Source organism: Myxocyprinus asiaticus, chromosome 29 (assembly GCF_019703515.2).
Source record: "Myxocyprinus asiaticus isolate MX2 ecotype Aquarium Trade chromosome 29, UBuf_Myxa_2, whole genome shotgun sequence".
Taxonomy (NCBI): Eukaryota; Metazoa; Chordata; class Actinopteri; order Cypriniformes; family Catostomidae; genus Myxocyprinus; species Myxocyprinus asiaticus.
The window spans coordinates 5748405-5764362 of record NC_059372.1 but is presented as its reverse complement, the minus strand read 5'-3'; the positions used below and the strand labels follow the sequence as shown (position 1 = coordinate 5764362).

The window sequence follows — 15958 nt, the reverse complement described above, 5'->3', positions numbered from 1 at the left end:
TTTAAATGACAAAAACCATCATTTTTGTAACAGATTCTACAATGACAGTCGATTGACATGAAAATGTAAAACATTAAAAGGAAGAAACATACCTGAAGGAAAAAAATCATCATCATCTTCATCTCTCTGTGGTTCCTCTTCTGTGTTTTCTTCTTTTATATCCTCCAGTTTCACTTCAATCTTCACTGGTATCTGCAGCATCTGCTGTTCTCCAGTGTTACAGACAGAAATCAGAGACTCTGTGGAGGTTTGATCACACTGATTACCATCAGTAGAACAGAGTAAAGTGAGCTGTGAGTCCTGTGTGTCTCTGGATCTCTGTCTGTTCTTCAAAATATAAACCGTCACGTATAATAATCATCCGTATTAAAGGGAACGGTATTGCGTTCAATATTAAATCAATACGGGACACACTTTGTCTAGAATTTTATCGCCTAATCCAAACAGCAGAATATACACACACACACACACACACACTGGTGGCCAAAAGTTTGGAATAATGTACAGATTTTGCTGTTTCGGAAGGAAATTGGTACTTTAATTCACCAAAGTGGCATTCAACTGATCACAAAGTATAGTCAGGACATTACTGATGTAAAAAACATCACCATCACTATTTGAAAAAAAGTCACTTTTGATCAAATCTAGACAGCAGCCATCACTCCAACACCTTATCCTTGAGTAATCATGCTAAATTGCTAATTTGGTACTAGAAAATCACTTGCCATTATATGAAACACAGTTGAAAGCTATTTGGTTCCTTAAATGAAGCTTAACATTGTGTTTATGTTTGTTTTTGAGTTGCCACAGTATGCAATAGACTGGCATGTCTTAAGGTCAATATTAGGTCAAAAATGGCAAAAAAAACAAACAGCTTTCTCTAGAAACTCATCAGTCAATCAATGTTTTGAGGAATGAATGCTATCAGGTATGTGATCACCCAAGGACAATGAAGGAAGGAAGGAAGGAAGGCCGCAACCCCAGTGACCCCCCCCCCCCCCCCATGCGCCACACACACACCCCTTATATTATATTAGGTCACACAGAGGAATTGACCTTGGACATAACAATAGCATTATCTGTGGGTGCTATCTCAATGTGCATGTTTTGCTGTTGGATTCTCCATTTTTTTATGTTCTGGATGCTCCATATGTTTCCGTAGTGCAGTCTTAGCATTTGCTCCATAATTAATAGGTTGGTTACATATGTTGCAAATTTCTTTCCATAAGAGCAAAATCTGTACATCATTCCAAACTTTTGGCCACCAGTGTATATCAATTTGCTTTTGCATCAATTTCACATACATCTGTCAATGTTAATAATTGCATATTAGAATGGAAAACAAATCCAGAGAAATAGACCTGAAACAGAAACCTTTTCGTGGGAGAGCCCTTACATCGGCTGTTGCTCCAGTATTCAGATGGGACACTTGACAGAAGCGGCCGAGGGAAAGATTAAGAGACATCAATTTCGATGGAGAAGTTCACTCTAACAATAAACATAATGGGTGCCAACATTGTTTTCAGTTATGTGCAACCTGTACATACACTGGTGGGCAAAAGTTTGGAATAATTTACAGATTTTGCTCTTATGGAAAGAAATTGGTACTTTTATTCACCAAAGTGGCATTCAGCTGATCACAATGTATAGTCAGGACATTAATAACATGAAAAATTACTATTACAATTTGAAATAAAATGTTCTTAAACTACTTCAAAGGTTCTCATCAAAAAATCCTCCACGTGCACTTCCTGTAGCACTTGCCATAGATGTGACTGTCTTATCGGGCACTTCTCACACACCTTACAGTCTAACTGATCCCACAAAAGCTCAATGGGGTTAAGATCCATAACACTCTTTTCCAATTATCTGTTGTCCAATGTCTGTGTATCTTTGCCACTCTAACATTGTCTTTTTGTTTTTCTGTTTCAAAAGTGGCTTTTTCTTTGCAATTCTTCCCATAAGGCCTGCACCCCTGAGTCTTCTCTTTACTGTTGTACATGAAACTGGTGTTGAGCGGGTAGAATTCAATGAAGCTGTCAGCTGAGGACATGTGAGGCGTCTGTTTCTCAAACTAGAGACTCTGATGTACTTATCCTCTTGTTTAGTTGTACATCTGGGCCTTCCACATCTCTTTCTGTCCTTGTTAGAGTCAGTTGTCCTTTGTCTTTGAAGACTGTAGTGGACACCTTTGTATGAAATCTTCAGTTTTTTGGCAATTTCAAGCATCGTATAGCCTTCATTCCTCAAAACAATGATTGACTGATGAGTTTCTAGAGAAAGCTGTTTCATTTTTGACCTAATATTGACCTGAAGACCTGCCAGTCTATCGCATACTGTGACAACTCAAACACAAAGACAATGTTAAGCTTCATTTAATGAACCAAATAGCTTTCAGCTGTGTTTGATATAATGGCAAGTGATTTTCTAGTACCAAATGATCAATTTAGCATGATTACTCAAGGATAAGGTGTTGGAATGATGGCTGCTGTCTAGATTTGATAAAAAATTACTTTTTTTCAAATAGTGATGGTGAGGTTTTTCACACAAGTAATGTCCTGACTATACTCTGTGATCAGTTGAATGCCACTTTGTTGAATTAAAGTACCAATTTCTTTCCAAAACAGCAAAATCTGTACATTATTCCAAACTTTTGGCCACCGGTGTATATGTTAACATCTCAAAAAATGTGTTTAGGGGTTTCATGACCTTTTAAAAAAGACCAGGTTTAGGTCACTAGGCCTAAGGGTTCAAGAGCTAGAGCTATTTTGTCTTTGGATAGGTGGCTTTCCGCATTTTGCTCACAAATAGGGCCGGATGCTAAAGGGTTAAGCAGAAACTCTAATACAGTCACCTGTTTTAACTGGGGAAATTTTAAAATAAAAAGATGTACCTTGTTTAAAGACAACTGAGAACTTCAATATGACAAAAAACATAATTTTTCAAGTGATCCTCACATGACAGTCGAATGACATAAAATGTAAAACAACATTAAAGGAAGAAACATACCTGAAGGAATAAAATCATCTTCATCACTGTGTTCCTCTTCTTTTATCTCCAGCAGCTTCACTTCATTCTTCACTGGTGTCTGCAGCATCTGCTGTTCTCCAGCGTTACAGACAGAAGTCAGAGAGTCTGTGGAGGTTTGATCACCCTGATTACCATCAGTAGAACAGAGTAAAGTGAGCTGTGAGTCCTGTGTGTCTCTGGATCTCTGTTCAGAGAGTTTGTCCAGCAGTCGCTGTGGTGTGGACTGATCTCTGCCGCTCCACACTGAATCCTGACATTCTGTGGAGATCCCATCAGTCACACACACTGAAGATTGACAGGAAACCTTTTCCAGCTGCTGACAAACACAACACAATCACATCTGTACCGTTCATCATATCACATCATTTGAAAGCTTACAATCTCAACTTTAAGGATGAAATGAATGTTTAACCTGTAACCTGTCCTCTCTCTCCATCAGCTCTGTCTTCAGTGACGTCACCTCTTTCTTCAGCTCTCTCATGATGAAAATATAAACACAAACAACACGAACAGCTCTGTAAAACAAAATAAATGTTTCTGAGATGGTATAAATATAAATGTGTGCTTTGTGTTTGGTTTAGTTTTGTTTAAAGCTGAAATATTATGGGATATTAGCAAGTAAAACGTTTATTTAATATATAATCGCCTTCTTTGAACTAATTTACAATCAGCCCGCTGGATTTAACGAGCTCATAAATCTTAAATTAAACATGATATTCTCAGATTTCTGCTTGTTTTTCCTGAAACTGAATATTTTAAAGCGTCCGTCATAAAAACTAACACATACGGCGATAATAAGCTTCATCTTAAGATCATTAAAACGCCAAAGAGAGAGAGAGAGAGACAGAGAGAGAGAGAGAAATATCAAAATATAGATTCAAATAATTATAATCCTCAAAAATGATGTAAACACATTGAACACGTACCGAACTGATCGCTCAAACTGTGCGTTCTTCCTGTTGTTATTGTTGTTGTTTCTTCTTCTTCTTCTTCTTCTTTGGGTTTTATGGCGGTTGGCAAACAAACTTTGGTGCATTTCTGCCGCCTACTGGGGAGAAGTGTGGAGCATTGATGTTGAAGGAAAGTAAAGATATTTTTTCTATTAATCATATCTGTTGCTTTAAATAGTCTAACAGAGCCTTAGATACTGTTATACCACGGATCTGTTGAATGCTTGATTCTGATTGGTTGACGGACGTTCTAATGTGTGCAATTATTTTCCAGTAAACACACGGCTATGAAGCAGTTCCAGGTCTTGACTGCATAATGGTTCCATATCACTTCGCCAAATTATTCAGTCATTTCAAAGAGCCCTTCAGGCTACCACAACAAAATAACCAATTAAAACAAAGGCATTGGTTAAAGTACATCGGATAAGAATGACAAACAATATCTATAATATCCTACATTTATTTCAGTTTCGATTGAAATGCGACCTTGGGCTCCCTCTCTTTCTCTCTCTCTCGTCTCACCCACACACACACGCATATGCTACCACAGCAAAATAACCATATACAGTAAACAAAGACATTGGTTAAATTCGGTTAAGAACACGTCAAACAATGTCTATAATATCCTCCCTCGAAAAACCTCCCTCGCCTCCCCCGCACATACACGCTCACACACATACATACGCACACGCATGCACACACACACACACACACCAGTGTTCGGTGTAATGTATTACCAGGGTTGGGGAGTAACGGAGTACATGTAACGGGAATACGTATTTAAAATACAAAATATAAGTAACTGTATTCCACTACAGTTACAATTTAAATCATTGGTAATTAGAATACAGTTACATTCAAAAAGTATTTTGATTACTGAAGAGATTACTTTGCATTTTATTGTCATTTGTTTCATTTAATATTTAGTCCTTTCAGATGGAAAACATTTATACATATAAATGATGCGATCCAAAGTGCATTTGAACAGCGGTGAAACACTTTCTTATGATGTGTTACATTCATACGAGCAGACAGAGAAGTAAGTTTGAAGTAAGTTTGGAGCAAAAGAAATAGAAATAAACCTTGTGTAAATTATCAGCTTTACGCTAAGCTAAAATGCCATTTCTAGCCATTTTGCATGCACGTTACCAGGCATGATCATATTTATTTATCAAGAAAATTCACGTTAGATCATAATTTTTTTTCTAGTAAGACCTTTGATATTAGGCCAAAAATCGTATTCTTGATAAAAAATGTTTTTATTGTTTTTCTATAAAAATATCTATAAATTCCTAAAAACAAGATCAATTTGATTCATCTTGTTTTATAAACAACACTTCATAAGATACTTCGGTTTTTCAGAGAATGTATTTTTAATATGTGTATTTTGTCTTACTGTACTGGCAGAGTTTTTATAGTCAAAACAAGTGAAAAAATCAACCAGTGCTGAAGAAGTAATCCAAAGTATTTAGAATACGTTACTGACCTTGAGTAATCTAATGAAATACATTACAAATTACATTTTACAGCATGTAATCTGTAATCTGTAGTGGAATACATTTCTCTTGGGATTACTCTTACATTTTCAGTAATTTAATTATAGTCACTTCTGATGTAATTGTGATAAATACTTTATAGACTATAGAACAATTCTATAAAATACAATAGTGAATTTAAAATCGAAATTTAACGTCTAATGTTAAAATATATGTATAATATATACTCCAATGCTGAAAAGCGGCACATCCTCTGTTGCTAGTTCTAAAGTGACATTTTCGAACTAGCAACGAAGGCTTGAGCTGTATCAAAGTTAGAGACACTTGATCAAAACAACAGTTCCTATATTATCTGAAATATCTGTGGAAAACACTTTGCCTGCCCCCCCCTCCCCCACAGACACATTCCCACACACATGGACACACATACATTATACACATTACGCACACACGTCATGTTAGCGCACACCTGAATCTCACTGAGTGGGGTTGAAAACAGTTGTTAATGTTTACATCGGAAATATGGCGACAGTTGCTGCTGCTGAGAAGTGCTTAAACCTACATCTTGGCGATTTTGAAGCGATGTTGCTTCCGACAAGAGCTGCAACAAATAAAGGTAATCCCATTGGCGATCTCTCTCAGTTTCTGAGCTTCTCTCTTTCGATCCCTCAAAAACTAACTCACATACAAACTCACACACACATAAACAAACGCACTACCTTCTCACTCCAGTAAAGCAGCACAAGCCTCGCAATCCTCCGTTGCTAGTTCTAAAGTGACGTTTTCGAACTAGCAACGAAGGCTTGAGCTGTATCAGAGCAAGACGATGAATCTGTGGCAGAAGAAAGTAGTTCCACTCACAAGAGTGTTTTAGGGACAAAAACCAGAAAATATCTTGACATAAAACCCTGAACAATGTCTTAAGGAGTGATAACCATAGTATAAGTGGAATAACTGACTCCATCCCGTATAATTATTTATTTATTTTTATTTATTTATTTTTTCCTCCCCTTTTCTCCCAAATCTGGAATGCCCAATTGCCAGTGCGCTCTAAGTCCTCATGGTGGTATAGTGACTCACCTCAATCCGGGTGGCGGAGGACGAATCTCAGTTGCCTCCGCGTCTGAGACCGTCAATCCGCGCATCTTATCACGTGGCTTGTTGAGCGCGTTACCGCGGAGACCTAGTGCGTGTGGAGGCTTCACACAATTCTCCACGGCATCCACACACAACTCACCACGCGCCCAACCGAGAGCAAGAACCACATTATAGCGACCACGAGGAGGTTAACCCAACGTGACTTTACCCACCTTACCAACCGGGCCAATTGGTTGCTTAGGAAGCCTGACTGGAGTCACTCAACATGCCCTGGATTCCAACTAGCGAACTCCAGGTGTGGTAGTCAGTGTCTTTACTTGTTGAGCTACCCAGCCCCGTCCCATTGAATTATTGAAAAATAATGCACACCCGAGGTGCAATGGTCACTGCTGCGTGTCGTGACCGCATTACCGCCTCGGGTGTGTGTGCATTATTTTTCAATAACTCAACGGTCCGTCGTCAATTATTCCTTACTTAATGTATTCCTTAACAAGTTCTGTACTGTCATACTACTTAAACCTAAGGACTTCTTCTGAAAGCTGGGCTCTTTCATTATTATATCCAATGCACTGTAAAAACACATGCTCTACCATCTCCGGTAGTCCACATGTGTTACACAATCCAGCGTCATGTTTACCAATAATATTTAGTGACTGATTCAATGCAGTGTGCCCTATACGAAGACATGAAATAACAGTATCATCCCTTCAATTGCCAACTTCTTCTTGTTTAATGGCCATTCACTCCTTAGGAGTATTACTGCCATCTACTGTGCAATATACGTCTTGCATGGGTGATACATCTGCAATGCAATAGTTTTGTGAGGATGCAATACTCTGCCCTACCCCCGGAAAATGAGATCCCAGGCTTCAGCTAGTGCTGCATGTTCAGCACCTCCAGCTTTCACACTGGGCTCCTCAAGCTCCAGAGCAGTGCAGAGCACCACCATCCATACACACTATATTCTACGCCCTAATCCTGTGTTCTGTAAAAATGAAAAAATTGCCCTATATACCCATGTATCCCTCACACCTGTTCCAAAAATATGCACAGCCTTTACTAGTCTACTCTTTATACTACTAAACAGACTACTTCAATATACCTCATATTTACTGCAAACAAAAAATACATATTCTACAGTATTTCGAACACCACATTCACCACACAATCCATTTTCATGCTTACCCATAATTGCCAGAGTACCTGTATGCCCTAATCCTAATCTAGACAATATTACCACTTCACTTCTGTTCCCTCCAATACATTGTGCCTTCCCCACTAACTGTACAATACTATAAAACCACCTACCTGTATTACTGCTTTCGCACCTTCCTTGCCATGCTTTTATACATTTTCCTTTTATTACAGATTTTGCCTCACTCCTCACCATGTTTACTGTGAGAGATTTTTCTGAAAGAATCATATTCACCAGTGTAATTTTATATGTTTATTATGCTTATAAGAATGGAAAAATGTGGGGCCTGGGTAGCTCAGTGAGTATTGATGCTGACTACCACCCCTGGAGTCACAAGTTCGAATCCAGGGCGTGCTGAGTGACTCCAGCCAGGTCTCCTAAGCAACCAAATTGGCCCGGTTGCTAGGGAGGGTAGAGTCACATGGGGTAACCTCTTCGTGGTCGCTATAATGTCTGGTTCTCGCTCTCGGTGGGGCGCGTGGTGAGTTGTGCGTGGATGCCGCAGAGAACAGCGTGGGCCTCCATTATTATAAATTATTACACTTAATTTGTTCATTAATTAATAATTAGTTAATAATTAAGTGTACACTCTTATGTATTCAAGGTGCAAGAAAAGTATTTTAATACCTTAGTTGATGGTTACATCACATGACTTAATTTTATGTTTAAATCAATTAAATTTAAGTCATTAAATAATTTTTTTTGTAGAAAATGCAATAAATGTTTTTCAAAAATGAATGAAACCAAATTGTACACAAAGATTACATTTCTATGAACTTGACAAATGTGTTTTAAACTAGATTTTAAAAAGATTTCTCATTTTTATCAGACAACAATTTTTGCCAATGACACACACATATTGCCTATACAATGTTTTTATTTTTTATTCCATTTTAAAATTCATGCATTAAAATAATAAAATCACTTATTACAGTAACAAATATGTATCTTTAACTACCTGTAAAAAATATCCGTAATTTTAACGGTAAAAGACTGTAAAAATGCTAGTCAAAAAAAAATTATTGGTTAACAGGTAAAAAAAAAACGAATAAATTTAACAAGACAATACAGTAAAATGTTGTAAAAATCATGTTTTTTTCGATGTTAAAAGTATAATTTTACCGTATAATTAACAGTAAAAATGTATATTATGTTTTACAAGAGAGTACATGTACATTAACTTACAGTAAATTATTGTTATAATAATTGAGCGTTCCCAGAATTCCCTGCGTGATCCATCACATTTAATTGTTTTATGGGAATAGTTGTTTCTTCTTTACTTCAAAAAATTATTTACTTTAAAATTTTTCTTTAAATTGTATAGTTAAATTTACAATTACCAACAAAAGTTTTTTTGATTATAAATAAAAATGGTTACTGTTTGATTGATGCCAATGACAAACTATATATAACGTGGAACCTGGGTTCAATACAAGTTAAGCTCAATCAAAAAAAATGTGGTATAATGTTGATTACCACAAAACTTTAATTAAACTCGTCCCTTGAATTAAACAAAAATATGGTTTACAGTGAGGCACTTTCAATGGAAGAGAATGGAGTCAATCCGTAATCATTTAAATTCTGCTTCAAAAGTAGAGCAACAAGACGTACACAAAATGTGTTAACCTGATTTTAGTGTGATAAAATCGTGTACAGAACAGTCCAATTTGGTAACTTAATTACCATGACGATGTAACGCTCTTTACAGCTCAAATACAGAAAAAATTTGTCTAAACCCTCCAAAACTAGACAAAATGTTTTTGTGCTAATCAACATAATGCCACAAATGCTGTTGAGTAAGCTTAACTTGTATTGAACCATGCCTTTAAAGCAGAGGTGTCAGGGCCAGGGCCCACTAGGGGGCCTCAAGACTAAAATAATTAAATTACTTAAATAATTACTGTATTTTATTCTACTGACACTGTTAGTTTTCTGGGGAAAGGGGCCTTTAAAGATTTTCATGGGCAATGGAGGGCCTTGAATGTGAATTGAAAATGGTTAAGAACCAATGCTTTAAAGTCATTAGCAACCATTTAGTAAGATTCTGCTCACATCAGCAGCACTTGGTCATCTGGAACACAAGAACAACAATACAGTACATACGTAAAATGTTCTCATGACATGAGTTGTACAAAATCATATCGCCAATACGTGCATGTAGTCTAATGATCGAAGGTGCTGATATCCTGTGGTGGAGAGGAGTCATCACAAGAATTAGACAAGACTATCCTGTATGAATTCTCTCATGTGTTTTTAGGGACTTTGACCAAGTGAATCTCATTTCACAGTATGAGCATGTGTAAGGTTTCTCTCCAGTATGAATTCTCTCGTGTGTTTTTAGGGACTTTGACCAAGTGAATCTCATTTCACAGTGTGAGCACTTGTAAGGTTTCACTCCAGTATGGATTCTCTCGTGTTTTTTCAAATTTTGTGACCAAGTGAAACTCTTTCCACAATGTGAGCACTGGAAAAGTTTTTCTCCAGTATGAATTATTTGGTGTATTTTTAAGTTGCTGGCTGTAGTAAAGATTTTCCCACATTCAGAGCACAAATAAGCCTTCGTGCCATTATGTATTTTCTGGTGCCCCTTCAAACAGAACAAGCGTGCAAAACTCATTCCACAGAACGAACACTCATATGGTTTCTCCCCAGTATGAATTCTCTCATGTTTTTTCAGGTTTTGTGACAAATTGAAACTCTTCCCACAGTGTGAGCACTTGTACGGTTTTTCTCCAGTATGAGTTATTTGGTGCTGTTTCAAGTTGTAGGCTGTAATAAAGGTCTTCCCACATTGAAGGCACATATGATCACTCACACCGGTATGAATTTTCTGATGTTCCTTAAAATAGGACATGTCTGCAAAACTCCTTCCACAAAAAGAACACATGTGAGGCTTCTCATTTGTGTGAGTTTTCAGATGTCGTTTTAAGCTTGAACTCACAACAAATGTTTTACCACACTCATCACATTCAAATGGTCTTTCTCCAGAGTGACAGCGGAGATGATACTTGAGAGTGTCTGTATCTATAAAACTTTTTCCACACCGATGGCACATGTAAGGCTTCTCTCCTGTGTGAATTCTTGTGTGTCTAATAAGCCGGCTTTTAAATGGGAAACTCTTTCCACAGTGAGAGCAGGTTAAAGATTTCTTGGCTGCTCTTCTCTGAGGCTTTTTTGGTGAAAAATTATTTTTAGTCTTTAAGTCACTCAAAGATTTTTCTCCAGTTGTGAAATCATGATGTTTCTGATACTGAAGTTTCTCCTCCACTTCATTCAGCTCTTGACTTTCCTCTTTCACTCCCATCAGCTCTGCAATGAACACAGTATATGGACAAAAATCAATTCAAGGGACAAAAGTGAAACTTAAAATTGAAGCCTAGTTTAGTAGATCTATTTATACCATCAATCTTGGCAGATTTCATGATCAAAGTCATTTAGATTGAATGCGAGACGTTCACTAAAAGTAAGTCATAACGTGTCATGGTACATGATGACAGTTTTAATTTCTGGCTGAAGCCATAATTAAAAAAAAGACTTTAAGCATGAACCCTTATCCAGAGTCACTGTCCCTGAAGAACTGTAATGACTGTTATGAAAAAATTAAAAGGTCAATTCCTGCATTACAAATGTGACATTTGCAATGAAAATGTGAAATTTCCTTCATATAAAGTACTCACTGCCAGTATATCAAACGTTTAATTGTGTTTAATCACAAACCCCTGCACACTGGGTCCAGATATAAGAAAGTATTCAGTCTAGACGAGGTTTTTTCAGTTTAGAACCGGAAATTAATGTTACAGACGTGATAAAAATGGACCCTAGTTTTTGTAAGACCAAATTTTTTTTTAAAACTCTGTGCACAATCCAGAAATAATAATAGCCACAAAATGAATAAGGGTTGGCACTCCTAAGAACATTTAATTTTTATTCATTATTGTCTTCACATATATAGGGGAAAAAACAGCGTTACGGACGTGGCGGTTGTGAAAGCGGCATTTACATGAAGGGAAATCCATCCAAAACGGTTTAAAAACCTCTGAGACATTAGTGTGGTATCCATCAAGGCTGCATGATGGATAGAAATAGGAATGAAATCGCCATTCGGCCTTGCTGATTACTAAACCGCAAAAAGCTGTTTTAAAATATCGTCTGCACTGAGCGCTTCAGTCACCGCTGTGTGAGCAAGCGGCGCCCTCTAGCGTGACAAATCACTAAGTTTGTCAAAATGTTCCCTTTCAAATGTTGGCTTTTAATGCAATAATATCAAAACACATCACAGATCAAAGCAATAAAGAGCAATCTATCTAAATCATCATGGTAAAAAAAGCTTTCTGATTGTCTCCATTGATATTAATATAAAGCATCTGTTAGTTTCACGTTCATACCACCTCTTAAACATACGGACACGACAGTACATAAATGTGGTTCTTATAATTAACACTTGTGCGACCTTCGGGACATTTTTGTCTTTTTCATTTTTGTTTTTTCGATCGTGTTAATGCCAACGGCATAAATGTTGCCAAAGGTGTGTATTTTTGGGGGAATTTTTATATTTCAACCTCAGTTACTAATACATCTATAATACTCTATGTACACAAAATAGTTACTCAGGACCTTCAGGACAAAAATGTCCCCATTGAAACTGCAATATTTGATCCCAGTGCCATTAAAGCATATTATCATGAATTCTATGATATTATGCTTTCATTTCATTCCGGAGCCCTAACTTCAAAATTTAAATTTTTTATATTTTCCACCAGATGGCGCCATTTTTCTCATGTTTAGCCTATGGAGCAAATACATGCTTTTTTCCTATTTTCTGTTTGCTGTATTATAGAGCACTGCAGGCCAATTGAATAAATGATGAAGCTAAAATTGTGTGTGTTGGTATGGATGTCAGAATGTGTTCTGTATATGTGTGTAAAAAACAACAGTGGCATTATGTAGACAAACTGGCATTTAAAGGATTAAAACCCTGAAAATGAATGAATATTTGGTAGTTATGATCAGAAATGATGTTGGTTAAAAAAAAATTACTAATTGAAAGTGGAAAATAACATATATAACATATAATATATAATATTATTTTGCCAGTTTCGTGACGCAGACATTTTTGTCCTCTAAGGATCTCTGAGTAACTTTTAAAACTAACTTTTAATGCACAAGGGTTAAAAAAAGGCGCCATAATGGCAAAGTGTGTATATTTCGCAGACATTTCCTTATCTTTCTGGAAAATGATTATTATGGTACATAAAGTAAAAATAAAGAGCTCTTTGACCCATCTTTTAAAATATAAAAATACAGCTGGTTCAAATGCTGTTTTAGAAACTGTGCACACCTCATGTGACATGGATAAATAATTTAACTTCTTACAGTAAAATATAGGGCTCTATTTTAGTGACAAGCACATTAAGAAGCACATCTTTACAGGGGCCTGGGTAGCTCAGCAAGTATTGATGCTGACTACCACCCCTGGAGTTGCGAGTTAAGAATCGAGGGCGTGCTGACTGACTCCAGCCAGGTCTCCTAAGCAACCATATTGGCCCGGTTGCTGGGGAGGGTAGAGTCACATAGGGTAACCTCCTCGTGGTCGCTATAATGTGTGGTTTTCGCTCTCGGTGGGGTGCATGGTGAGTTGTGTGTGGATGCCGCGGAGAATAGCTTGAAGCCTCCACACGCGCTGTCTCCGCGGTAACGCGCTCAACATGCCACGTGATAAGATGCACGGATTGACGGTCTCAGACGTAAAGCAACTGAGATTCATCCTCCACCACTGGATTGAGGCGAGTCATGATGCCACCACAAGGACATAGAGCGCATTGGGAATTGGGGAGAAAAAAACTCGAAAGTGCAAGATACTAAGAAAATTTGTATTTTTGTTTTAAAGCTACACTATGTAACTTTTGGCCCTCTAGCGGTTGAAGCATTAAACTGCAGGTTACTTGTGGAGGAACATTGTTTTGGTAATTACGCGAGTTGTGCTTTGCCTCCGCACTTCTGCGCAGATGAATCTGATGGTTTGAGGAGTACTGGTGTAACCATGGTTACAGGTGATCATCTTATCAGAGCGAATGTCACTAACAACAACAAAACTCGTCCCCTCCCCTCAGAAAATGAATAAATAATGAAAGGAAGAAAAAGACAGATATCCGAAAATATGTCTAACGAGCAGGTAAGTAGCATATCTTCCGCTGTAGTTTTGACTTATTGAAAACAGCTGTTTTAAAATAAATAGCGTTACAAAAGTTAGGCAACAATGACATTAGACAGAACACTTACTAGTCATATCAGATAAAATAAAATGGTGGAAACTATTATACCTTAGCAACTGGTTTAGAGACTGGCATTGTTACCAGCATAAAAGTTATATTTCTTATAAAAGTTATAAAAGTCAATTTTCCTTCCTTACTCGAAAATGAAACTGAAAGCACTGCAGTATCAAAATCCATAATAAAATGCCCCATTAGAGTGGCTAGTGCTATCTAACAAACAAAGGCGCTAAGACAGCTACCTGTCTAACTATCAGTCAAATAAAATATCTTACCTGTCCAGCAAGAAAAACTCCATCTCTGGGTCGGTTTTAAATCCTTTAAGTTCTCGGAGTTGTCGCCACCTCTGAAATGCCAATCCAATGTTGTTTTGTGTTTTATTATTATGTGCTCTGTCGCTTTCCCTTTTTGCTTGCAGACTCTTCTCTGTTCAAGGTTTCTTTATTTTGAAAACATGTGATTCCCCAAAGGGTTGCCTTTTTGAATGATCCATGGTCAATGTCGCTCATTTGTTGTGGCTACAAGCTTTCAGCTTTAAACTACTACCGAACCTATCAGCGTACATACACGTGCTGTAGTAGCTGGATTTTATTTTTTTTTTTATTTACGGACATGACGTAAACACGCCCGGACAATTGACGGAAGTATGCAATTTCCAGCCAAATCCATCCCGATAGCTCTAAAATATAAATAATTATTACAGGCTTACCATAGTGAATCGGGGTAAGGAAAAAACATGGTTTGGAAGATGGATTATTGGCGTACTTGCTCATTAATGCAATTTCATTTCTAGCAAAAAAAAATCTTACATAGTGTAGCCTTAAGTGTACATTGAATTTAGAAATATGTTTTGTTTAATTTTTTCATGTGTCAATTAATTAATTAAAAATGTAAAAACAAAGTTGACCGGTAGAAGTGAAGTGCGAGCTTAACCTGGGAGGCTGATGCAATCACTGTTAATACTGTCCATGATTTGTGTGTCAGTAGATCAATATGATTAATAATACTTACATTCTCTATAACCTCTGAATTAAATTACACTTGACCCAGCCCATTAGCGCTTCGTGCGTGCAACTTGCACCTGGACATAGCGCATGCTTGCACGAACATACCAACAACTTCATGGCCATTTCCACTGATTTGCACATATGACACATCACATAGCGCTTTAAAATAGGGCCCATAGACCTAAATGAACAATGTAAAAGGGAAAACTTAATTGCCAAAAATAAAAATAAAAACGTACCATTTTATTAGACAACTGAGAACTTCTAAAACAACAATAAAAGCAGCAGGTAACTTTTTAGTGCATCTTAAACCGCCATTCTTGTAACAGATTCTGACATGACGGTCGATTGTCATTAAAGGACGAAACATACCTGAAGGAATAAAATCATCTTCATCACTGTGTTCTTCTTTTATCTCCTCCAGCTTCACTTCAATTTTCACTGGTGTCTGCAGCATCTGCTGTTCTCCAGCATTACAGACAGAAGTCAGAGACTCTGTGGAGGTTTGATCATCATCATCATCTTCATCACTCTGTTGTTCCTCTACTTTGATTTCTCCTCTCATCTTCATCTGATTCCTGCAGTCCAGCAGCTTCACTGAACACATCTTCACTGGTATCTGCAGCATCTGCTGTTCTCCAGTGTTACAGACAGAAGTCAGAGACTTTATGGAGGATTGATCACCCTGATTACCATCAGTAGAACAGAGTAAAGTGAGCTGTGAGTCCTGTGTGTCTCTGGATCTCTGTTCAGAGAGTTTGTCCAGCAGTCGCTGTGGTGTGGACTGATCTCTGCCGCTCCACACTGAATCCTGACATTCTGTGGAGGTCCCATCAGTCACACACACTGAAGATTGACAGGAAACCTTTTCCAGCTCCTGACAAACACAACACAATCACATCTGTACCGTTCA

The 15958-nt window shown here is 37.4% G+C and overlaps 2 protein-coding genes across 3 annotated transcripts in view; both read right to left on the bottom strand.

The window, feature by feature from the left end:
- LOC127420311 (zinc finger protein ZFP2-like) overlaps positions 1 to 15958 on the bottom strand; it is a 28039-nt gene that overhangs the window by 11498 nt on the left and 583 nt on the right. The window contains exons 3-4 of the mRNA XM_051662510.1: positions 15418 to 15922; positions 93 to 239 (exon numbers count right to left, since the gene is read on the bottom strand). Of these exons, the coding sequence (XP_051518470.1) occupies positions 93 to 239; positions 15418 to 15922 (652 nt within the window). The remainder of the gene's footprint in view (positions 1 to 92; positions 240 to 15417; positions 15923 to 15958) is intronic.
- LOC127420333 (zinc finger protein 239-like) lies at positions 8638 to 15209 on the bottom strand. Of its 2 annotated transcripts, none has more exons than XM_051662546.1 (2): positions 15050 to 15209; positions 8638 to 11078 (listed from the first exon to the last, which is right to left on the bottom strand). In XM_051662546.1, the coding sequence occupies exon 2, from the start codon at positions 11071 to 11073 to the stop codon at positions 9994 to 9996; it is 1080 nt and encodes a 359-aa protein (XP_051518506.1). In that variant the 5' UTR covers positions 11074 to 11078; positions 15050 to 15209; the 3' UTR covers positions 8638 to 9993. The 2 variants fall into 2 exon arrangements, with proteins under 2 accessions (XP_051518506.1, XP_051518505.1); XM_051662545.1 differs by lacking the exon at positions 15050 to 15209 and adding an exon at positions 14314 to 15035.